The sequence below is a fragment of the Rhinopithecus bieti genome, unplaced genomic scaffold, assembly GCF_001698545.2.
Source record: "Rhinopithecus bieti isolate Rb0 unplaced genomic scaffold, ASM169854v2 scaffold_26106, whole genome shotgun sequence".
Lineage (NCBI taxonomy): Eukaryota > Metazoa > Chordata > Mammalia > Primates > Cercopithecidae > Rhinopithecus > Rhinopithecus bieti.
The window spans coordinates 785,854-811,368 of NW_016811748.1; the positions used below are offsets into that span (position 1 = coordinate 785,854).

Below are 25,515 nucleotides of genomic sequence, written 5' to 3' on the forward strand. Positions count from 1 at the left end.
AAAAAAAAAAAAAAAAAAAAAAAAGTATTACAATCAATTTTACCTGTTTATTCCTCTTTTCTTTTGCTACTAGAAATTTTAAAATGACACCTGTGGCTCGCATGTGATTTCTATGGAAATTGCTGCTTTGGAGGATTGCTTCCCTTTTCAAAGCTCGGGCTCCTCGGACTGCTTCCGCAGAAGACCAGAGGCCATGAAGGTCAATAAGTCTGAAATGTTAAAAGAATTATTATTATATTGTTCCTATTTTAAATATCATACATATTATTCACAAATGATGTAACGTTGTATACAAGGTTAAGTGTATATAAATGAATGTCCCCTAGGCAAGGCTGGGTCCCACCCCCAGAGAGGAAGCCCTCCTGGAAAAGTGCTGTTGCCAAAACGCTGCCTCATTCAGACACGCGTGGGAGCGTGTCACCTGTCACTCAGGGCCTCAGGGGGCGGGGCCTGAGACCCTACCCAATCAGGGGCACCGGGGCGGGGACTGCCTAACCAGGCGCTCCGCTGGAAAACCCGAGGCGGCTTCCGGGTCTGTCCGGCCTTTGTCTCTCGTGTCCGCACGTGCGTGGCGCGGTCAGTGGCCGCGGCGCTTCTCCTTCGCTCCTGGGGGTCCAGGAGGCTCTGCCGCAGCCTGGGTCCTCTTGTGTCCTGCGTGTACTGGGGATTCGCAGGGAGGATGTCGGGACACCCCCAAAGCTGGGAAATGGTGAGTTGCGCCGCCGGGGGTCTGGAGAAGGGAAGGGGCTGTGGCGGTCCCTGGCCCCGGGCTCCCAGCGGTCGGCTCCCGAGGGAGGACCCGGGTCCCTGCTGGCGCGGCGCGGCCCTCGGTCCTTTCTGGCGCCCAGCAGGGCTGGGCGGGCAGCGGCACCCCGGGCTCCCGTCCCGTCTCTGCATGGCGACTTCTGTCCTGCCCGAATCCGCTCCCTCTCCAGCCCCGCACCCGCAGCGCCGTTTCCCCGGGATCCTGCAGTGAGACCCGAGGGTCCTCAGGGGAGAGGCCCAGCGCGGGGTGCGAGCTCGCGCCTGCGAGGATCTGTGGCCACTGGCGTTTCCAGTCCCTCTTTAATCCTGTTGAAAATTAAACTGAGGTTTAATTAAAGCGTTGCAGAGTTTGAGCAAACAGCGATTCATGAGTAGGGGAGCACCCAGCCACGGTTTTTGGTTTGTGGGCCACCGGACGGTCTTGATGGAAAGGTTTTTCTAAAGTGTGTAAGGAAGCAAACCAAATTTAGTTTTTCTTTTAATGATTGGGCGGGTTGGTGGGGGGTCTCTCTGTGTTGCCCAGGCTAGTCTTGAACTCCTGGTCTCAGCCTCCCAAAGTGCTGGGATTACCCCGCCCAGCCCAAAGCGACACCAATGTAATAACTGATTGGTTGTAATTATGTAGTTCTGTTATTCGGATTATTTAGGTGGATGGTTCCCGGTTATGTAATCAGAGGTAAATTGATTTGGAGTTGGTTAAGTTTTGTTTCTCTTCAAGTGAGTTACTTTACAACAAAGGCATGAAGTTCCTTTAGGTTTTCTGGGTGAGGAACTCAGGGCACTGTAGTCACTTTAAGGGAGGAGACCACCCCTCATACTGTCTTATGCCCAGTTTCTGCCTCCAAAGAAAGAAGAAGTAAAAACTAAAAGGCAGAAATGAAATCCACAGGCAGACATCCCGGGCGGCGCCCTGGGCCTGGTTAAAGATCGACCCCTGACCTAACCGGTTATGTTATCTATAGATTCCAGATGTTGTATGGACAAGCGTTGTCAAAGTCCCTGTCCTGTTCTGTTCTGTTACCGGTGCATGCAGCCCCCAGTCACGTACCCCCTGCTTGCTCAATCGATCACCACCCTCTCACGTGGACCCCCTTAGAGTTGTGAGCCCTTAAAAGGGACAGGAATTGCTCACTTGGGGAGCTCGGTGATTCTTGCCAAAGCTCCCATGGGAATAAAGCCCTTCCTTCTTTAACTCGGTGTCTGAGGGGTTTTGTCTGCAGCTTGTCCTGCTACAACTTCAGTCTAATTTCTTCCTATTTAATTATTTCCACAGGGGTACTGGTTTCCCCTGCATTTTCCAAATGTATGGCAAGCAGGGTCTCAAATCCATGACCGTATTCCCCAGCCTAACTCTTCTAGAACTTGAGTAAAATTCTAAATTTCCAGTTTCTTCCTCATACTCTCAAACTCCAACTTCCCCTCTCCAATTTACAACATTATTAACTATTTGTTCTTAATTGTGCATTTGAACCAGATGCAGTATTTTAATGGTTTATCATGTTTTCACTGAGCAGTGAGGAGCTGTTTCTGAACATTTCACATGAAAACAGAGAATAATCACCTGATCTAGTCCACTAGAAAAATTCTTGGTGCCTCTCCTCCTTTTGTCTTCCCTAGGCACACACACTTTACCAGAACGTCTTTGGATGGAGGTTTCCCTTTGGAACCTTCACGTGGTGATGTGTCCTCAGCCACCCTCCTGTCTTTTCTGGGTCCTGGGTTCAAAAACTGTTTGAGGATGACCTAATGTGCCCACACTGGCCATGTCTCTTGGAGTGTCATAAATAGTGAATGTCAGCCGTTGAGTCCTCTTCTCCCAGAAGACAAGGTGAGGTTTAGGGGTGGAGCCTCTCAGAGGAGCAGCTGGATGGCATAAATCCCCTGGAACTGAGAGGAGTCTCCTGGGATACTCTTCTATACTCTTCCTCTAAAAAGCTAATCCAGTGGGACTTAGATTTTTTTTTCTCTCACCCCTGTTATCGCTCCTTAGAGACAAAATGCTGGTCAGGCAATCAGATACTGGTATTAAGGGAAGAAATAATTTCTGCCCTCTGAATTCTCTCATACTTGTGAAGGGAGAACAGCTATTCCAAAGTGCAAGGAAACACCCCCTACCCGCCACTCACTGCAGTGAGGCAGGAACCTAAAAAGCAAAATGCATTTGGGGCACAGTGGGGACACAGCACAGTTTTTTGGGGGGGGGGGTGGGCATTGAGTACTTCTCTGAGCAGGATGGGGTGGGAGGATTCAGGTGATGAGATGGTTTGACTTGACCCTTGAGTCAGCCACGTCCGTGTCAGTCAGTACTGCTACTCCTTGTGTTTGTCACCTTGAAAATATTTGTTCACTTATTTTAACTTCAGTTTTCACTGATTGAAAATACATTTTATCAGTACAGATTGAGAAATAAGAAAATATTTTCAAAAGGCCAAGAAAGAGGTGTATATCAGAAAATATTAGATATCTAGTCATATATTTCATTTGTTAAAATTCTTAAATGCCTTTTTTCTTCCCTGGAGGGAGTATAGTAAGTTTCACAGGTTTGTTCTTTTCTAGGGGATAGTTTCAACCCAAATTCCAGGGCTTAGCTTTGGGAATGCTACCAGGGAAAAATAGGGACACTGTCTTCCGTTATGGCTGCAGAAAAATACGTTTTCACAAGAAAGTATAGTAGATAAATTAGTGAATAACACTCACCGAAGCATCAGTTCCACCTTTGTGCCGAGCGGAGATTTTGTGACAGTAGATGGCTCTGTTTCCTGTTACCTGGATGTCCAAGTTTAATGGTAAATCTGTGGGTGGGGACTTGGCATTTTTAGATGTGTTAACATAGAAATAATTTCTTTATGAAATAATTTGTTATCATGGAAATACTTAAGTGACTTGTTTATTGTATGAAATAAATACTTCTGCTTTTCCTGTTGAGGTATAAAGTGTAAGCGCCTTTACAATTTTATTCCTTCTAACAAACATAAAAACTGAGTTTGAGTGATTTTGCTGGACTCTTCAAACACTGAGTATTTTTTCATTTGAAACAACATGTGGGCCGGGCACGGTGGCTCACGTCTGTAATCCCAGCACTTGGGGAAGCCGAGGTGGGCGAATCACTTGTCAAGAGTTGGAGACCAGCCTGGCCAACGTGATAAAACCCCGTATCTCCTAAAAATACAAAAATTAGCTGGGTGTGATGGTGCACACCTGCAATCCCAGCTACTTGGGAGGCTGAGGCAGGAGAATCACTTGAACCTAGAAGGCAGAGGTTGCAGTGAGCAGAGATCATGGCACTGCACTCCAGCCCGGGTGACAGAGAAAGACTCCGTCTGAAAAAATAAAATAAAATATAAATAAAATGTGGGCTGGATGTGGTGACTCATGCTTGTAATCCCACCCCTTTGGGAGGCTGAGGCAAGAGGATCACTTGAGCCCAGGAGTTTGAGACCAGCCTAGGCAACATAGTAAGATTCTGTCTCTACAAAAAATAGAAAAAATGCCACGTTTGGTGGCACATGCCTGTAGTCCCAGCTACTTGGAAGGCTGAGGTGGGAGGATTGCTTGGGTCCAGGAGGCTGAGGTCGCAGTGAGCCATGATTGCACCACTGCAATCCAGTCTGGGTGATATTGAAACCCTGTCTCAAGAATAATATAATAATAAAGAATAATAACAATTCTTTTAAATCATAATTATTGTTTTTAAATCATAATATACATATTGATATATTAACATAACAATATTATTAAATATAATTATTATTATGGTTTAAAAAATGAATAACCTTGACTAGAGAGCAGAAACATGAGCTTAGTGACTTACAGCTAAGGCCAATCTTGAGCCTGTAGGAGGAGGCTATTGAGCCTGCAGGAGGAGGCTATTGAGCCTGTAGGAGGAGGCTATTGAGCCTGTGGGAGGAGGCTATTGAAGAGCCTGTTCCTTCTTCCTGGGGAGCCTGTCCTGCTCACACCAACCATGAAAGGAGCCCTTTATACTAACAGAAGCTATAAGGCCCTGGAGAGCTGAGGATCCACAGGCAGATGTGGCTGCTCTTGGGATAGGAGGAGGGTTGTGATGCCCTTTCTAAGGGTATAATTGTTACTGTCCCGGGACTGTTGCAGTAAAATTCTATATTTCCGGTTCCTTCCTCACACTCTCAAACTCCAGCTTCCCTTCTCCTATTTACACCATTATTAACTTATTATTTATCAAATAATTTCAAATTTAGGTTAAAAGTAACTTTATTCTAAAGGAATATTGCAATATGGAAAAGGACCAAATATAAGATCTGTAAGCATCTCAAAGGTTAGGCAGAAAAGGCCTTTCTTTCATAGGGAGGAGCAAACGTGATTAGAAAGGAGTTGGGAGGGAGAGAGCAGGATGGAGGTGGCAAAATCAGATCCGAGATCAGAGACTGTTTCACCCTGAAGTCAGCCTATTCTTAGGAAAGATGTAAAGAGGGGTTATATGTTGGCTGAGGCTAAGTAAGAGTCAGAGTTTGGGGGCCTGGAGGTAGGAGAGAAAGTTAAGCAAAGTTTGGATAAGAGATATTTTGTTCTGACTACTGAAGAGAAAAATGTTCATCTAATTGTTTATGAGGCAAAAAAAAAAAAAGAATTTGCAGTTTGTGTCTGGCTTTGTGAGAGGTAAAAAAGGAAGCATCATCTAAGTCACAATGAAAAGGATGTTTCTTTGCAGTAAGCTGCTCTTGATACATGGAAATGATAGCGGATTTCTTAAATCACAGCTGTTTACCAGGGTTACCCACCCACCCTACCTTTCCCTGCCTCTTTTGCTCACCCTACACGTTTTTTCCCTTTGGCTGTTTCTGAGTTGTGTCCTTTATAATAAACTGTAAACATAAATAAAGTGATTTGCTGAGTTCTGTGAGTAGTTCTGTCCAATTATTAAACTTGGGGAGGGGTTGTGGAAGTTTGTAGTTCATAGTAGCTCAGAAGTACAAATGGCCCTGGGGCTTGGGACAAGCATCTGTAGTGGGGGCAGTGTTGTGGGACTGAGCCCCAAACATGTGGAGTCTGCGCCGACCCCAGTGGTTCCGAATTGAGTTGCACGTTCAGTTGTGTTGGAGAATTGGTTGGTGTTCAGCAAACTTCACACATTTAGTGTCAGAAGAAAAGACATCACATGTCAGAACCTCAAACTGATTCCCAGTGACTGGTCACTGGTGAGAATTGAGACCCTGGAGGAAGGAGCATTTCACCCTGTGAGGAGGGGACAGTCAGGAGTGTGGAGCTCCCAGCATTGAATGTTGTGGCTGCTCAGGTTTTCCTCATTCACTGCCTAGGATTGAGCCACCCTGGGCTGCCTCCGCACAGTGAGGGTGATCCCCATGCTTATGAACGTGCGTATATAAGATTTTTGTTTTCTTGTTTGAAAATCCAAATCCAATTAATAGATGTGATGTGGAAAAGCAAAGATAATTCTTGAAATAAATTGTTTTATGCTAAATTCAAATAATAAGAATGTGAAGAGTCATGGACTCACCATGCGGGGAATAAAGAGGCCTTGGGCAGTTCTGGTGTGTCTCCCTGATCCCACCTGTCTTCTGCCCACAGAGGTGATCGCAGTCCTGATTTTTTCCAAAGTGCTGGGATTACAGGCTTGAGCCACCGCGCCCGGCCCGGATTCTTTTTTTATTCTTTTCTTTTCTTTTTTGAGAGGGAGTCTTGCTCTGTCGCCCAGGCTGGAGTGATCTTGACTTACTGCAAGCTCCACCTCCTGGGTTCAAACAATTCACCTGCCTCAGCCTCCTGAGTAGTTTAGATTACAGGCACCGCCACGATGCCTGGCCAGTTTTTGTATTTTAGTAGAGACAGGGTTTCACCATGTTGGTCAGGCTGGTCTTAAACTCCTGACCTCAGGTGATCTGCCCGCCTTGGCTTCCCAAAGTGCTGGGATTACAGGTGTGAGCCACTGTGCCTGGCCTCTTTTTTTATTCTTTGTGGCTTCTTTTTGTGGTTTCTTTGCCTCAATCTGTTGCACACATACTGCTGCCTGAGGGTGGGGGGGTCACCCAGTTTACTCACCCATTCCATTGCTTACGGGACTTGAGTTGTTTCAAGTTTGTTTTTAATGTGGTTGACGATGTTATTCTTGGTTTTGTCCCCAAGTGCTAACAGTTTATAAATGTATTACTTATTGGGAAAAAATTGCTGGGTTGTAGATGATGGATACATTCAGATTTACTAGGGACTGCCAGTGGAATGTACAGATTTGCTGCTTGACTATTCATGCCTGTGCTTTTGTTCCTTTTCAGTATTTATTCAGGCTAGATGTGGTGGCTCACACCTGTAATCTCAGTGCTTTGGGAGACTGAGGCAGGAGTTTGATACCAGCCTGGCAACATAGCAACACCCCCATCTCTACAAAAAAATAAAAAATAAACATGAGGCCGGGCGCGGTGGCTCAAGCCTGTAATCCCAGCACTTTGGGAGGCCAAGACGGGCAGATCACAAGGTCAGGAGATCGAGACCATCCTGGCTAATACTGTGAAACCCCGTCTCTACTAAAAAATACAAAAAACTAGCCGGGCGAGGTGGCGGTGCCTGTAGTCCCAGCTACCCGGGAGGCTGAGGCAGGAGAATGGCCTAAACCCGGGAGGCAGAGCTTGCAGTGAGCTGAGATCTGGCCACTGCACTCCAGCCTGGGTGACAGAGCGAGACTCCGTCTCAAAAAAATAAAATAAAATAAACATGAGTTTGGCATGGCGGCACCTGCCTAGCTGCTGGGGTGGCTGAGGCAGGAGGATTGCCGGAGTCTAGGAGTTTGCGGTTGCAGTGAGCTGTCATGGAGCCACTGCACTCCATCCTGGGTGACAGAGATACCTCATCTTTAAAAAAAATTATTCTTGTTTATTTCTGTGTGGTTATATATTGCTTCTTGCTAATTAGCATTCGCTTTGAGCATTTGTGTGTGGTCTTTCATCTTCTTTCAAATAGTTTTTCATCATTTTCTCACATTTTACCTCTTTGCATGTTTATTGCTTTTGTCGTTTGTGTGTGTGTATGTTTTTGTAAAACACACTCCAAACACTAATCCATATTCATTTGTAAAGACTGTAAATACTTTTTCCCAGGTTGCATTTTGTTTTCACTTCATTCTACAAGTTGATGGACAGTTCTTAATTTTAGAACCGTCAAACTTGTCGGTTTTTTCTTTGGGGCTTTCTTTTCTCACATAAGAACCTGCTAGATAGGAGGGCTTGCTGAGCTCGCAGAGTTAACTCTTAGGGTCTCCCTGCCTCATCACCAGGGAACAGTCCCCACTGAAGTCAGAGTCTGGCTTCCAAGCTTGAAATATATTTAACTTTCCAAATGTGGGTTTTCATTGTGAACTGTGGGTGAAGCAGACTCCTCTTCTGAGCCAGTTGAAACGTTTGCTTTTCTTCTCTTTTAATTTCTGTATAGACTGTTGCTGCCATATAACTCTAGTTTTTCCATGTATTTCATAAATTTAGTTCTTTGTCAGTGTCTTTTTATTTTTTTGGCCGAATATGAGCAGGTTGAGGAATGGGGTTTGAGGAAGCCTTGGCTATGGGCCAGCAGCCTCCTCCCAAATTCTGGTCCAGGAAACCATCCTTTCCTTAGGTCAGGATGGCTCTGTTGGTCACTGAGTCTGTGCTTCCCTGTGCACATGCGTGATCCTGCGTTCAGGAGGAAGAAGCAGGAAGGTTTAAGGACTGCAGGAAGACAGCAGGGCCCACTGTGGAAAGCCAAGACCAAGTTTGGCTTACAGGCAAACGTCCCCTGGTTGGGGCCCTTCCCCCAGCTCTCAGGGTGGAAGCCCTGCCTGAGTAGAGCTGTAGCCAAAACCCTGGGATTCAGACCTAATTTAGTCACATGGTTGGTAGCATCCCCTGTCACTCACAGATGGAGGGGGCAGGGCCAGGAGTCCTGTACAGTCAGGGGCACTGAGTTGGGAACTGTCTAGTCAGCTGCACAGTCAGAGAGGAGGCAATCTGCCTGGGCCGCTGTCTTTGTGCCTGCCGGCTGAGCTTGTGGTCTGATCTCCGTGGCTGTTTCCTGGGCTCTAGGAGGCCCCGGGTGACTCTGCTGCTGTCTCTGTCACCTCGTGACTTGCAGGAACTGGAAGAGCCCTAGGAAGAAATTTAGGATACCCCAGAAGCCAGGAATGTGCAGAGCCAGACCTCCCAAGAAGTGGGCGAGGTGTGGGTAAAACCTGCTAGAAACGGCTGTGGCAGGACCCAGGCCGCCCTGCAGTCAGCTCCGGAGTCTGCAGCCCCTCCTGCTTGCTGGTGCAGCCTGGCCTCAGTATCCCCTGGCTGTAGGGCGGGGACTGGGTCTGCAGTGGGGACCTGGGCATCCTGCAAGGATAACAGAAGGGTCATCGGGGAGAGTCCCTGCTTGCTGAGGAAGGGTGTTCATGTGTGGCAGGAGCTTGTGGTTCCTGGGATTCTCAGTCCTCCTTTCTCCTGTCAAAAATTAAACAGAGGCACCTTTCAATTTTCAAGAGTTTGTTTGAACAAACAGTGATTCATACATCGGGGAGCACCTGGCCATGGTTTGTGAGTTGAGGGAGCACCTGGCCATGGTTTGTGAGTTGAGGGTCCACCAGAGGGGCCTGATGGGAAGGCTTTTACGAGTGGCTGATTGGTTGCAGTTATGTAGTCCTCTTATTTGGACTATTCCGTAGATATTTGCAGAGATTAATTGGAGGTTTGTGGTTGGTTAAACCTGAATTTTCTTGTGAGTAATTTACAAGAGTTGCATTTGAGTTAGACTTCATTAATTCACAACATTATCCACTATTTGTCCTTTATTATATATTTCAAACACAGACATAGTTTTAATTGTTTATTATTTTTTCACTACGTAGTGGATGTTACTTTTTAAGATTTGCTTTTTGGTTGTGAACATTGCACATGCGGGGGAAGCAGAGAATCATCTCCCACTCTTGCACTGTAAATGATCTAGTTGCCTGTCCTCTTTTTATCTTCCCTAAGTGCAGATACTTTATCAGAGTGTCTTTGGGGTGAGGGTTGTTTTTGGAAACTACAACGGTGATGTGGCCTCAGCCACCCTTCTGTCTTTTCATGGTCCTGGGCTTCAGAACTCCCTGGTAATGACCCAGGAGCCCACAGTGGCCATGACCTTGCAGCATCCAGGGAAGCCAGACCATGAGTCATCTCCACGGACAGGTGAGTGATGGGAGTGGAGCCTCACAGGGGGTCATCTGGAGGCCCTGGAGCTGCTGTGCCCTTCATTTAAGAAGCTCATGTCTTAGGACAATCCGAGTGTCTCTCCTCAACCTGTTTTTTATGCTTTTTGTCTTTTGTTTCTTTTAAATAAAACTGGCAGGTTTATTCCACAGGGGCCCATTTTCAAGAAGCTGAAGGTGGGAGAGAAGTTTCCTCCCCTTTTCCTTTCTCCCTCATCTTATTTTCTCCACAAGGTAAAAAAAAAAAAAAAGAAATGGCCTGGAGCCTCAAACCTACCCCACAAAAAACACGAGGAAACTGAGGTTCCAAAAGTTATAGCATTTTAATTTCACTTAGAAAAGGGGAGGAGCCAGAGGGAAAGGGAGTCCTTGGAGTTGAGGGAGGCACCCCAAGCTGGTGGAACACCCCCTCCCCTTAACTAGCTGCCTCAAATGGGGCGGGCCTATAGCATTTAAAAACTCCGCAGCCCATTTTATAAAACCAAACAAAAAAAATCCCTTTTTCTCTGAGACCCAAATATATATAAATTATATATATGTGTGTGTGTATATGTGTATATATACACACACACACATATATAATTACACACACACATATATATATACACATGCACATGTATAATTTTTTTTTTCTGGGACAAAAAACAAATTTGGAAGCATTAAGCATTAAAGTGATTCTGAAACAAGGAAATGTGAAATTCCCTCCTTCCTTCCCCGTCATTGTGGGTTAACTAGTGCATCCTAAGCCAGGGACCAGCCCCCAGGTGATGGCAGAAGGGAAGGAAGCAAAGGGTGAGGACTCCCCATCCAATCAGCAGCCAGTATGAGTGTGGGCAGCTGTGCCAGGAAACCCACATGCACTTGGGGTTTTTCACGTGGAATGGGGTATGGGGAAGATGCATTCCTGTGCAGTCTTCAGCCAGTTTCAGGTCAAGTGGAGGCAGGAAAGCAGGGTGACAGGCAGGGTGTGCAGAAAGGAGATGTGGGTCTTCTGGATCCCTGTGGTCAAGAAGAATCCCGCTTCCTCAGCTCCTGCACAAAGCCTTCAGTTACTTCCTCTGTGACTTTGTGCATTGTTCCTCATCTCTTTCAGAGTCTCCTGTTTCACTCTTTCCAGGTGTGCATTATCACTGGAGCTGGGCATACAGGCTCAACCCCAGTTTTTATTCCTGGGAGAGACATTGGTGTCATCCAATCCAGTGCTGGTATTTTGAGGGAAAGACAGAAATGATTCCTGCCCTCTGGATTCTTTCACACTTGTGAAGGGAGAAAAACAACCTTTAAAGAACAAGAAAATTTCTTCCCAGTGTTGCGGGAAATCAGGGACCCGAACAGAGGGACGGGCTGAAGCCGCGGCAGAAGAACGTAAATTGTGAAGATTTCATGGACATTTATTAGTTCCCCAAATTAATACTTTTATAATTTCTTAGCGCCTGTCTTTGCTGCAGTCTCTGAACATAAATTGTGAAGATTTCATGGACATTTATCACTTCCCCAATCAATATTCTTGTGATTTCCTATGCCTGTCTTTAATCTCTTAATCCTATCATCTTCATAAGCTGAGGATGTATGTCGCCTCAGGACCCTGTGATGATTGCATTAACTGCACAAATTGTTTAAACAATATGAAATCTGGGCACCTTGAAGAGAGACCAGGATAACAGCGATCAATGTTCAGGGAACAAGGGAGATAACCATTAGGTCAGGCTGCCTGAGAGCTGGGCGGAACAGAGCCATATTTCTCTTCTTTCAAAAGCAAATAGGAGAAATATCGCTGAATTCTTTTTCTCAGCAAGGAACAGCCCTGAGAAAGAGAATGTGTTCCTAGGGGGAGGTCTCTAAAATGGCTGCTCTGGGAACGTCTGTCTTTTATGGTTGCAGATAAGGGATGAAATAAGCCCGGGGTCTCCCATAGCTCTCCCAGGCCTATTAGGACAAGGACATTCCTGCCTAATAAATTTTAGTCAGACTGGTTGTCTGCTCTCAAGCCCTGTCTCCTGATAAGATGGTATCAGTGACAATGTGCACCCAGTGGGACACGAAGCTTCATTAGCATTTTTAATTTCGCCCCAGTCCTGTGATCTCGCCCTGCCTCCATTTGCCTTGTAATATTTTATTCCCTTGTGAAGCATGTGATCTCTGTGACCCACACCCTATTTGCACACTCCCTCCCCTTTGAAAATCATTAATAAAAACCTGCTGGTTTTGCGGCTTGGGGCCATCACAGAACCTGCCAACATGTGATGTCTCCCCCGGACACCCAGCTTTAAAATTTCTCTCTTTTGTACTCTTTCCCTTTATTTCTCAGACCAGCCGACACTTAGGGAAAATAGAAAAGGACTCACGTTGAATTATCAGGGGTGGGTTCCGCTGATACCCGGGAAGATAACACAAAAACCTGCCAAGCAAACTGTACCTTAGGCACACAGTGGGCCACAGCGCAGTGCACTGGGAAGGTGGTCTTGAGTACCTAGTCTCCGAGGAGGAGAACGGGACCAGAGAATCTCCTGTTTTAGACATGGTCTTACTTGACATGTGAGTCAAACATGCCTGTGTTCCAGTGAGCACTGCTCCTTCCTGGGCTGTCCTCTTGCAAAGACTTGTTCATTTATTGGTGCCTTAGATAAATGTGAAGTGTATTTCATCAACAGAGCTTTATAGATAAAATATTTACATAGAGGCAAAGAAAGAAGTGGATTTAAAACATCTACATTTGTATGTGGGTATTTTATATACACATATGTCAATATTTTAAATCCACTTTATATATATATAGTTTTTTTAATTAGAAAAAATTGTTTTAATGTTATATCAATAAATTTGGGGTAGCAGGTGGTTTTTGGTTACAAGGATAAGCTGTTTAGTGGGGATTTCTGAGATTTTGGTCCTGTCACCTGATCAGTGTATGCTCTACCCAGTATGTAGTCTTTTGTCCTTCACCCCCTCCCACCCTTACCCCCAAATCACCAAGGTCCATTGTATCATTCTTATGCCTTTGTGTCCTCATAGCTTAGCTCCCCCTTATAAGTGAGAACATAGAACATATGGTTTTCCATTCCTGAGTTACTTCACTTAGAATAATGGCCTCCAACTCCATCCAAGTTGCTGCAAAGCCCATTATTTCATTCCTTTTTTTTTTTTTTTTTTTGAGGCAGATTCTCACTCTGTCGTTGGCGCTTGAGTGCAGTGGCCGGATCTCAGCTTACTGCAAGCTCCGCCTCCCGAGTTCCCGCCATTCTCCTGCCTCAGCCTCCCGAGTAGCTGGGACTACAGGCGCCCGCCACTTCGCCCGGCTAGTTTTGTATTTTAGTAGAGACGGGGTTTCACCATGTTAGCCAGGATGGTCTCGATCTCCTGACCTCGTGATCCGCCCGTCTTGGCCTCCCAAAGTGCTGGGATTACAGGCTTGAGCCACCGCGCCCGGCCTATTTCATTCCTTTTTATGGCTGAGTAGTATCCACCACATTTTCCTGATCCACTCATTGGTTGATGGGCATTTCGGGTTTATTCCATGTTTTTGCAGTTGCAAATTGTGCTGCTATAAACGTGTGTGCAAGTGTTTTTTTCTTGCTTTCTCTTTTTTTTTTAAATTGAGATGGAGTCTCACTCTGTCACCCAGGATGTAGTGCAGTGGCACCATCTCAGCTCACTACAACCTTCCGTCGCCTGGGTTCAAGGGATTCTCATGCCTCGGCCTCCTAGTAGCTGGGACTACAGGCATGCACCACCACGCCCGGCTATTTTTTTTTTTTTTTTTTTTTGTATTTTTAGTAGAGACAGGATTTTGCCATGTTGGCCAGTCTGGTATCGAACTCCTGACCTCAGGTTATCCACCTGCCTCAACCTCCCAAAGTGCTGGGATTACAGGTATGAGCCACTGTGCCCAGCCATGTTTTTGTCATATAATGACTTCTTTTCCTTTGGGTACATACCCAGTAGTGGGATTGCTGGATTGAATGGTAGTTCTACTTTTAGTTCTTTAAGGAATCTTTATACTGTTTTCCATAGCAGTTGTACTAGTTTACACTCCCATCAGCAGTGTAGAGGATTTTCCTTTTCACCACATCCACACCAGCATCCTGGCATCTATTATTTTTTATTTTATGATTACGGCCATTCTTACAGGAGTAAGGTGGTATCTCATTGTGGTTTTAATTTGCGTTTCCCTGATAATTAGTGATATTAAGCATTTTTTTCATATTAATTGGTCATTTGTATATCTTCTTTTGAGAATTGTCTATTCATGTCCTTTGCCTTTTTTTTTTTTGAGACAGAGTCTTCCTCTGCCAGGCTGGAGTGCATGATCTTGGCTCACTATAACCTCCACCTCCCGGGTTCAAGCCATTCTCCTGGCTCAGCCTCCCAAATAGCTGGGATTACAGGCACCCACTACCACGCCCAGCTAACTTTTGTATTTTTAATAGAGTCGGGGTTTCACCATGTTGGCCAGGATGGTCTCGATCTCCTGACCTTGTGATCCACCCGCCTCGGCCTCCCAAAGCACTGGGGTTACAGGCGTGAGCCACTGCGCCCGGCCCTTTGCCTACTTTTTTGATGGAATTTTTTCTTGCTGATTTGTTTGAGTTTTTTGTAAGTTCTGGTTATTAGTCCTTTGTAGGATGCATAGTTTGTGAAGATTTTCTCCCACTCTGTGGGTTATCTGTTTACTCTGCTGATGATTTCTTTTGCTGTGCAAAAGCTTTTTAATTTAAGTAGGTACCATTTGTTTATTATTGTTTTTGTGAATTTGCTTTTGGGTCTTGGTCATGAATTCTTTGCCTAAGCCAAAGTTTAGAAGAGTTTTTTTGATATATTTTCATTCCTCTGAGCATATGTAGTAATTTTTTGAGGTCTCTTCTTTTGGGTAATTTCAAACGAAATTCTAGGGCTTTTAATCAGGAATCATACCAGGGAAGAGAAATAGGAAAAATCTCTCTTCCTTTATGGTTACAAAAAGTGAATATATTTTCCACACACAAAAGTGTGGTACATAAATTGGTGAATTACAAAAATTAACCAAAATATCAGTTTATTTCTTGCAGGATGAAGAATTTGTTAGAGTGGATAAGTCTGTGCTATTTTCTGTTGCCTGCATTTGGCACATTAATGCTAAATCTGTACAACAACCTTGCCCGATCACTGTGCCCAGGATTTCCAATACTGTGTTGAATGGCAGTGATAAAAGCAGGTGTTCTCTACAGCTCTTTCCTGATCTTGGGAGAAAAGGGTTTTTTGCTTGTTTGTTTCGGTATTTCAGCATTGATGGTGATGTTAGTGCTGGTTTTTCATATTATAGTTTCCTTTTAGTCCTAGTTTATTGTGTTTTTATCATGAATGGATCTTAATAATTTGCCAAATACTTTTCCTGCATCAGTTGCAATAGTTAAGATATTTCAGTCATTTTGCTAATGTTATGTATTACACTGATTGATTTTTCATATATCGAACCATTTTATTTTAGGAATAAATCTCACTTGGTTTTGGTGCATAATCCTTTTACTATGATGCTAAATATGGTTAGTACTTAAGTGAGGATTTCTGCATTAAGTACTTAAGTGAGGATTTCTGCGTTAGTACTTAAGTGAAGAGTTCTGCGTTAGTAGTTATAACTGTACTTTATATAACTATTTTATAGTTACTTCTGTAGCTTTTGTAGTGTCTTTGTCCGTCTTTAGTGTAAGTGTAATTTTTTGGCCTCATAGACTGAGTTTAGAAGTGTTGCTTTCTCTTCATTTTTTTTGGAAGAGTTTGAGGAGGCTTGGTGTTAATTTTTTTTTATTTTTTTGAGATGGAGTCTTGCTCTGTCGCCCAGGCTGCAGTGCAGTGGCACAATTTCGGCTCACTGCAACCTCCGTCTCCCAGGTTCACGCCATTCTCCTGCCTCAGCCTCCCAAGTAGCTGGGACTACAGGTGCCCACCACCAGGCCCAGCTAATTTTCTTTTTTATTTTTAGTAGAGACAGGGTTTTACCATGTTAGCCAGGATGGTCTTGATCTCCTGACCTCATGATCTGCCTGCCTCAGCCTCCCAAAGTGCTAGGATTACAGGCGTGAGCCACCGCTCCCAGGTATTAATTTTTTTAATGTTCAATAGATGTTGTCAGTAAAACAATTTGGTCTTGGGTTTTTGTAATTTAGGGTTCTGATTACTACGTCAATGTCATATAACTGTGAGTCTGTTTAGATTTTCTACTTCTTCATGATTCAGTCTTGGTACACTGTGTTTCTAGACGTTCGTTCACCTCATCAATGTTATCCAGCTTGCTGGTGTGCCCTTAGAGACGTTTTACAGAAGATTTAAGACACAGATTTGTTTTATATGTGTTTTACTCTTCTTGTATATGTATTCTGCTTGTTTTGTAAATGTTTGTTTTAGGTTCAGGGGTACATGTACACAGTAGTAAATACATGGAATCAACCTAAATGCCCATGAACAGTAGACTGGACAAAGAAAATGTGGTGTATACACATTTGTGAACAATGCTGCAGTGAACCTATGCATGTGCATTTCTTTATGGTAGAATGATTTCTATTTCTTTGGATATATACTCAATAAATGGGATTGCTGGGTTGATGGGAGTTCTGTTTTAATTTCTTTAAGAAATCGCCACAGTGCTTTCCAAAATGAGTGAACTGAATTCCCACCAGCAGTGTATAAGCATTCCCTTTTCTCCACAACCTTACCAGCATCTGGTTTTTTTTGTTTTGTTTTATTTTCTTTTCACTTTATTATTTTTTTTGAGGCAGTGTCTTATTCTGCCCAGGCTGGAGTTCAGTGGCATGATCTCGGCTCACTGCAGCCTCTGCCTCCTGGGCTCAAGCAGTCATCCCACCTCAGCCTCACGAGTAACTGGGACTATGGGCAGGTGCTAACAGGCCCGGCTAATTTTTTTATTGTTTCGTAGAGACACTATCTCACTACACTATATTGTCCAAGCTGGTCTGGAACTCCTGGGCTATTTATATGTGTAGATTTGATCTTGTTATTGTGTCATTAGCTAGTTATTATGCAGACTTGTTTGTATGGTTGTTTTATAGTGTCACTAGTCTATGTACTTAAGTGTGTTTTTGTGGTGGCTGGTAATGGTCTTTCCATATTTAGCACTCCCTTTAGGACCTCTTATAAGGCAGATCTAGTGGTAACAAATTATCTTAGTAGCTGCTTGTCTGAAAATGATCTTATTTCTCCTTCGCTTATGAAGCTTATTTTGGCTGGATGAGAAATTCATGGTTGGAATTGCTTTTCCTTAAGAATGCCGAATATAAACCCTGATAAGGCACAATACATTTTCTGGACATTAGAGAAATATTACTGGACTGTAGATTGTGATAAAGTTCAAATGACTGGAAATAGCAATGGAGTCTATCCACTGCCTTGGCCTTCATTTCTGCGTATTTATTTGGTGTGGTAATCACCACTTGAGATGGTCTAATTTTCATTCTTCTAAAGAATGTGAACTGTAATCTATATGCCATATGATTTGGCTATTTTATTACCAAGGAAATGGCTCTCTTTCCATAAATGGTCTTTTATCTTGTTATGTGTCTTTTGCTTATTTTTTCCCCATTTTTAAATCATGTTTTCATTCATTTTTACTGTGCACACTAATTTATTTTATATTGCATGTATTGCAGATTTTTATTTTGCTGTTTTTTGTCTTTTAATTCCCCTAATTTTAATATATTAGAATTTGTCAGTCTCTGTTGTTTGCTCCTTTTCTCCTATTCATTTGTCAGAAGAAACCTTGTCTGTGACTTCTGCAAGCGGGCTATTTGTACTTCTTACGTTTGAATATACAACAAATTGATTATTGTCCACCTAATAGAGGGCAATGCAATCCATTTTTTTTCCAATTAAATAACAGCTTTGTTCCATGTTTAAAGTGCTTGATAGTTCCTTCACTGTCCTGCAATGCCTCCTCTGTTATTAGTCAACTTTCCATATCAATTTCAGCTCATTAAAGACTATATGCCTTTCTCTTGGCCTAGTTCTTTATCCTCTGCTTATACTACACTGCCCTGAATATTACATTTGAAAATCATTGATGTATATTAGGCAAGCCATCACACTGTTATTCAGAAGACTTTGATGGTTGTTAAGCGTTTATTATTTCTGTAGGTTTTGAAAAGTAGTTTCTGCTGAACTGCTAGAAAGTCTGTTTCAGGCATCTACAAAATTTTACATGAATATCATTTGTAAGAGGTGACATCTAGATGACATTGAGCTTTTTTCTTTGAACACATACCTTTTCACTTATTCCATTCTGCTTTGACATTTTTCAATAGAAATTGTAAAATAATTATTTTTAGATTATTGAATGTTGATTATTAGTGTTAATTACCTCTTGATTAAATTTGGGCTTGAGTGAACCACTTCTAAGCTTCTACACGTTTTCTCTTGGTGTAACCACATGGCCTGGGCTCAATTTCCCAATTAAAAAGTTGTGACATCATATGTGAGATATTGTCTCCCAGGGAAGCTCATCAGATACTGAGTGCTCACAGTGTGTTTTTGTTTGTTTATTGAGGCTGATCCCCGAGGCACCACTGCTACAGTAAAACAAAATAATAGACTTTTGGAAGGAAAACAGGAGTTTAGCAAATTCCAGATTGTTTAAATAAACTATTTAGCAACAGTGAGCCACTTTTATCACTTAGGTTATTGGAATGCCTCTTAAAATGTAAGTGCCCTGATACCAGCAAAGTTTGAACTCTGTAGCAGGTATTTCTAAGGATAAGTAATCTTGTGACTGCTAATATTAACTCTCTTCTGCACACCAGATAATAAGACTTTGTTATGATATGTGCTACAGGTATATTCTATAAAGAAAAATCATAACAGCAAATATTATTCCCTGGACCCACCAACAAGAAGGGTGTTCCTTCTCTGCTGCTGCCTTGCTGAATAATTCAACTTTAGCATAAGAACTGCTGGCTGGGTGCGGTGGCTCACGCCTTTAATCCCAGCACAGACAGGCGGATCACGAGGTCAAGAGATTGAGGCCATCCTGGCCAACATGGTGAAACCTCGTCTCTACTAAAAATACAAAAATTAGCTGAGCATTGTGATGCGTGCCTCTAGTCCCAGCTACTTGAGAGACAGAGGCAGGAGAATCACTTGAGCCCGGGAGGCAGAGATTGCAGTGAGCTGAGATCGGGCCACTGCACTCCAGCCTGACAACAGAGTGAGACTCCATCTCAAAAAAAGAAAAAAAAAAAAAAAGGACTGCTGTGTGGGAGAAAGTAAGTGTAGACGGAGTCATAGTTCTAGGGACCAAATTGTGGAATCAGTGTTCACCACAGAATCAGGTTAACATCTTATGAATTGACTACAGATTTCCAGTGCTTTCAGTCTCATCCATCTCTACAAAAATGTGAAATGTTTTAGAACTCGGTTGCCTTTGAGGATGTGGCTGTGAACTTCACCCAGGAGGAGTGGGCTTTGTTGGATCCTTCCCAGAAGAACCTCTATAGAGATGTGATGCAGGAAACCTTCAGGAATCTGGCTTCCATAGGTAAGAGTCACAGTATTTCTTTACTTACTCAATCAGAGAATAAGTGTTTCATGGTTTGCAATGTCATTCCATGATTTGGAATATGCAAAGGGAACACGTTGATGAATGAATGAGGCATGGACCCAGCATGCAGTGACTCTTGTTTCTTAGTTTGTTTTTTAATTGTTCTAACAAGACCTGATTCTGGGTAATTTACAAAAATGGTTTTATAATGATTTATGATTCTAGTGGCTAGAAAGTCCAGGTTTGTGTCTGGTAAGGACCTGGTACTACTTCAGCTCAGGGCATGAAGCAGAAGCGAGTGGGCATCTGCAAAGGGATCACACAGTGAGAAAACAAGAGCAATGCTTGGCAGCTGAACTTGCTTTTGTGACAACCTGCCCTCTGGCAGCTCATTCAGTCTTGCAAGAGTGAGAGAAACCATGCATTCCCAAGCAAGGACATTAATCTGTTAATAAGGAACCTGTACCCATAACACGAATGACGTTGCCACATTGGTGACCAAATGACAGCATTCACTTTGGTGGGTACAAACCATATCCCCAAGATGGCACCTAGAATCTGTAATTTTTCTAACATTTCAAATAATTTGTAATCTATTTCTGGGTCTACATTTTAGGAAACAAAGGGAAAGACCAGAGCATTGAAGATCAGTACAAAAATTCTTCAAGAAATCTAAGGTAATTTGCACTCATAAGAGGAAGCAGTCCCCTTTGGGGACAATTGTAGTATATAATCATATGTTTAAAGCAAACAAGGCCAGGCATGGTGGCTCACACCTGTAATCCCAGCACTCTGGGATGCTGAGGTGGGCGGATCACCTGAGGTCAGGAGTTTGAGACCAGCCTGACCAACATGGCGAAAGCCCATCTCTACTAAAAATACAAAATTAGCCTGGTGTGATGGCGCATGCCTGTAATCCCTGCTATTTGGGAGGCTGAGGCAGGAGAATCACTTGAACCTGGGAGGCGGAGGTTGCAACGAGCCGAGGTTGCGCCATTGCACTCCAACCAGGGAAACGAGCAAAACACCATCTCAGGGAAAAAAATAACCAAGCAAACAAAATAAATTGAAGACAACATCAGTTTATTCCCAAAGTTTTTACCAAAAATACATACGTCAATGTAACATAGATGTTAAGTGTTTGCAAAATAGTTCACTTGAAAACAGTATTGTTTTAGTCTACTTGCATTGCTATAAAGGAGTATCTAGGCTGAGTAATTTATAATGAAGTGTTTTATTTGGCTAATGGTTCTGCAGGCTTTATCAGAAGCATAGAGCCAGCATCTGCTTTTGATGAGGACCTCAGAAAGCTTCCAGTCATGGCAGAAGGGGAAGGGGAGCTGACGTGTCACATGGGGAGAGAAGGAGCAAGAGAGAAAGGAAGTGCCACAGTTTTTGTTTTTTGTTGTTTTGTTTTTTTGAGATGGAGTCTCACTCTGGTGTCCAGACTGGAGTGCAGTGGTGCAACCTTGGCTCACTGCAACCTCTGCCTCCCAGGTTCGAGCAGTTCTCTGGCTTCAGCCTCCCAAGTATCTGGGATTACAGGCACACACCACTACACCCAGCTAATTTTTGTATTTTTAGTAGAGGCAGCATTTCACCATGTTGGCCAGGCTGTTCTTGAACTCCTGACCTCAAGTGATCTGCCCACCTTGGCCTCCCAAAGTGCTGGGATTACAGGCATGAGCCACCGCACCCGGCTATTTTTTTTTTTTTTTTTTGAGACGAGTCTCGCTCTGTCGCCCAGGCTGAGTTGCAGTGGCCGGATCTCAGCTCACTGCAAGCTCGCTCCCGGGGTTCCACCATTCTCCTGCCCTCAGCCCCCGAGTAGCTGGACTAAACGGCGGCCAACCACCTCGCCCGGCTGGTTTTTTTATTTTTTAGTTTAGAGATGGGTTTCACCATGTTAGCCAGGATGGTCTCGATCTCCTGACCTTGTGATCCGCCCGTCCTTGCCTCCCAAAGGCTGGAGTACAGGCGTTGCCACCGCGGGCCGGCATTTTTTTTTTAAGCAATCGGACTTTCAGGAAACTAATAGAGTGAGAAGTCCACTCCTTATGTGAATCTGCTCCCATGACCCAAATACCTCACACCAGGTCACCACCTCCACATGAGGTCACATTTCAGCATGAAATTGGAAGGAGAGTAATGCTCAAACGTGTATTCAATACTAAAAACTGCATATAAGAATGTTACTGTTTTGTTAATCAGCTATTAAGGGGAAGGGAAACTATGCTGTAACTCATCAAAATCCATTTATGTTCCCCCCCCCCCCCCCCCCCCCCCCCCCCCCCCCCCGCCCCCCCCCGTTTGTTTATGTAGAAAACCACTTTCTTTTTTTTTTTTTTTTTTTTTTTTGGCAGAGTCTCCACTGCTGGAGTGCAGTGGCCGGATCTCAGCTCACTGCAAGCTCCGCCTCCCGGGTTCCCGCCATTCTCCCGCCTCAGCCTCCGAGTAGCTGGGACTACAGGCGCCCGCCACCGCGCCCGGCTAGTTTTTTGTATTTTTAGTAGAGACGGGGTTTCACCGTGTTAGCCAGAATGGTCTCGATCTCCTGACCTCGTGATCCGCCCGTCTCGGCCTCCCAAAGTGCTGGGATTACAGGCTTGAGCCACCGCGCCCGGCCTAGAAAACCACTTTCTAACTTAAGTGCACTTTCTCTGATATTGGTAGCAGTGTAAGTTCAGACTTAGTAATAAAAGAAAATAACTAATAAGCCATTAATGATGGGGTTGTCATTTTTCGTAGAAGTCATATGATAGACATACTATGTAAAATTAAGTCAGTCAGTGTAGAAAAACCTTCAGATGCCAAATTTTAATCTGAACAAAATAATTCCTACTGGAGTAAAACCACGTGAATGCAGTGCGTGTGAAAAATTCTTCGTACGTCATTCATCCCTTCATAGACACATCATCTCTCACTCTGGAAACAACCCGTATGGGTGTGAGGAATGCAGAAAGAAGCAATATACATGTAAACAATGTCAGAAAACTTCCCTTTCTGTCACAAGGGTTCAAAGAGACACAGTAATGCACACTGGAAATGGACATTATAGTTGTACAATATGTGAGAAAGTTTTTAATATTCCCAGTTCATTTCAGATGCATCAGAGAAATCACACTGGAGAGAAACCCTATGAATGTATGGAATGTGGGAAAGCCTTAGGTTTTTCCCGTTCTCTTAATAGACATAAAAGGATTCACACGGGAGAAAAACGCTATGAATGTAAGCAGTGTGGGAAAGCCTTCAGTCGTTCCAGTCACCTTCGAGACCATGAGAGGACTCACACTGGAGAGAAACCCTATGAATGTCAGCACTGTGGGAAAGCCTTCCGTTATTCCAATTGCCTTCACTACCATGAGAGAACTCACACTGGAGAGAAACCTTACGTGTGCCTGGAATGTGGCAAAGCGTTCAGTTGTCTCAGTTCCTTGCAAGGACATATCAAGGCTCATGCTGGTGAAGAACCCTATCCGTGTAAGCAGTGTGGGAAAGCCTTCAGATACGCCAGTTCCCTTCAGAAACATGAGAAAACTCATATTGCACAGAAGCCCTATGTGTGTCACAGTTGTGGTAAAGGCTTCAGATGTTCCAGTTCCCTTCGTGACCATGAAAGGACTCATACTGGAGAGAAACCCTATGAATGTCAGAAATGTGGTAAAGCCTTTAGTCGTGCTAGTACTCTTTGGAAGCATAAAAAAAGTCATACGGGAGAAAAGCCCTATAAATGTAAAAAAATATAAAGGCTTTAATCACTACAGTTTTTGTCAAAAACATGAACGATCACATACTTGAGAGAAACTCTGAATGTAAAGTGTACGAAAGTACTTAATTTCCCCAGATTTCTTCAAATACATGAAAGGAACCAAACTGGAGCTAAACCCTGTGACTATAAGCAATAATGTAAAGCATTCAATTTTCCATTTCTTTTTGAAAACTTGAAAGGACTCACTGAAGAAAATCCGTATGAATGTATAAAATGTGGTAAGGCCTGCAGTTGTTCCAGTGGTATCTGATGGTATAAAATAACTCATTCTAGAGAAAAACTTTATGAATGTATTGAATGTGGGAATGCCTTCATTTATCCTATAACTCACTCAGAGACACATGGTAACACATACTGCAGTTTGACCTTACAAAGAAAAGAATGCCCACCAGATTGAAACCCTGGTAGTTTGGGAAATACAGAAAATTCTGAATTTTAACAATTACTTTAAAAGTCGTGTGAAAACTCCCACTGGAAATAAATCCTGTAAATGTAAGTATTACGCAAAACCTTATGTAAAATAATTATAGTACAGTTCTCAAGAAAATTCACTATGTGAATGAGATGTTTTAGGAGCTATGAATAAATTGAATGTATCAGTTGCTAATTTTTAAAGAGAGTCTCTAGAATATAGATTTTCACTTCTTTTGAAAAAAAAAAAAAACATTGAGGGCAAGACTTCTTTTTTTTTTTTTTTATTTTTTTGAGGATGAAGTCTCACTGATCGCCCAAGGCTGGAGTGCAGTGGCACAATCTCGTACTCAAGGCAAAGCTCCACCTATCAGGTATCACACATATCTCCTGCACTCAAGACCTCCTGATAAGCTGGGATACAAGGCAGCCGCCACCAACAGCTGGCTAATTATTTTGTATCTTTAAGTAGAGACGGGGTCCACCGTGTTAGCCAGGATGGTCTTGATCTCCTGGACTCGTGATCCACCACGCCTCGGCCTCCAAAGTGCTGGGATTACAGGCGTGAGCCACTGCGCCCGGCTGAGGCAGACTTCTGTAAGTAATCTTCAAGCAGTTTAAGTACAAGTTAATGTGTTCTTCTTTTTAAGCTGGTAAAAATTTCCTTTTTCTACCCATTTAGTAATTGTTGGTTAAATGGTGTTAAATTGAAATGTTATCTTTTCCGTTTTATCTTGCATAGCCATTTAAAAAAATATGTTTTAATATTTAAATATAAAATATTTTAAAAATATTTTTAAAAAATTTTTGTGGGTTACATAGTAGATGTGTGAAATGTGTAACATGTATGTAGGTTTAACTTCTGTATAGTTAATTATTTTGTTATTAATTGATAAATGAGTCTATTTTCTTTGCTAATAGAGTTGCTGTCCATTTGTAAGTATGTAAAGTTTATTATAGAGTATATTCTCACGTGAATTATTATTTTCATCTGTTGTTCTTTACATTGTCATTATTTTTGGCTATTTGCACCGGTCACATTGGTTTAAGGAGAGAGACCTGTGATCGAACAGTGTCTTGTGTCTCATCTGAGAAAGAAAGCATCCAGTCTTACCATCATGTATGATGTTAGCTGAGGATTTTTAAAATAAATTCCTTAAAGTAGATTGAGAAAGTTTCCTGCTGTCCATTATTATTGAATATTTCATTGTCAAGTATTGTTGAAGTTTTCTCATGGTTTTGTGCATCTATTGGAATGATCTTGTGGTTTCTGAAATTTATTCTGTTAACATGGTGTATTACATTAATTGACTTTCTAAAGTAAGAGATTGGGTCTAACTTTGTCACCCAGGCTGGTCTCAAACTCCTAGGTTCAAGTGATTCTCCTGCCTTGCCCTCTCAAAGTGTTGGGATTACAGATGTGAGCCACTGTGCCCAGCCAAATTGACTTTTACATGCAAAAACAACATTGCTTTTTTGGGGGATTAAATCTCTCTTGGTAATGAAGTATAAGTCGTTTTATGTGTTGGTAAATTCAGTTTTGTAGTATCTTTTGAGACTTTTTGCATCTATATTGAATGAAATTTGGGTACCGTAGCGTAGTTGATAGTGGTGTATACTATATAGTATACTGTATAGTACTATATAGTATTATTTCGTATATATGTAGTTTGTTCATTCTCACGCTGCTATGAAGAAATTCCTGAGACTGGGCAATTTACAAAGGAAAGAAGTTTAATTGACTCACAGTTCAGCATGGTAGGGAGCCCTCAGGAAACTTACAATCCTGGCAGAAGGTGAAGGGGAAGCAAGGCACCTTCACAAATTCACAAGGTGGCAGGAAGGAGAAGTACAAGCAGAGAAAAT

General features: G+C 43.0%; 1 protein-coding gene across 2 annotated transcripts; it reads left to right on the forward strand.

Moving 5' to 3' along the window:
• The first annotated feature begins 502 nt into the window (after positions 1-502).
• Positions 503-24,819, forward strand: ZNF124 (zinc finger protein 124). 2 transcript variants are annotated; one of them, XM_017895003.1, is made up of 4 exons: positions 503-709; positions 19,340-19,466; positions 20,086-20,146; positions 22,564-24,819. In XM_017895003.1, exons 1-4 carry the CDS (start codon positions 680-682, stop codon positions 23,213-23,215), a joined length of 870 nt encoding a protein of 289 aa, XP_017750492.1. In that variant the 5' UTR covers positions 503-679; the 3' UTR covers positions 23,216-24,819. The 2 variants fall into 2 exon arrangements, with proteins under 2 accessions (XP_017750492.1, XP_017750493.1); XM_017895004.1 differs by having other exon boundaries at positions 22,660-23,986.
• The last annotated feature ends 696 nt before the right edge of the window (positions 24,820-25,515 follow it).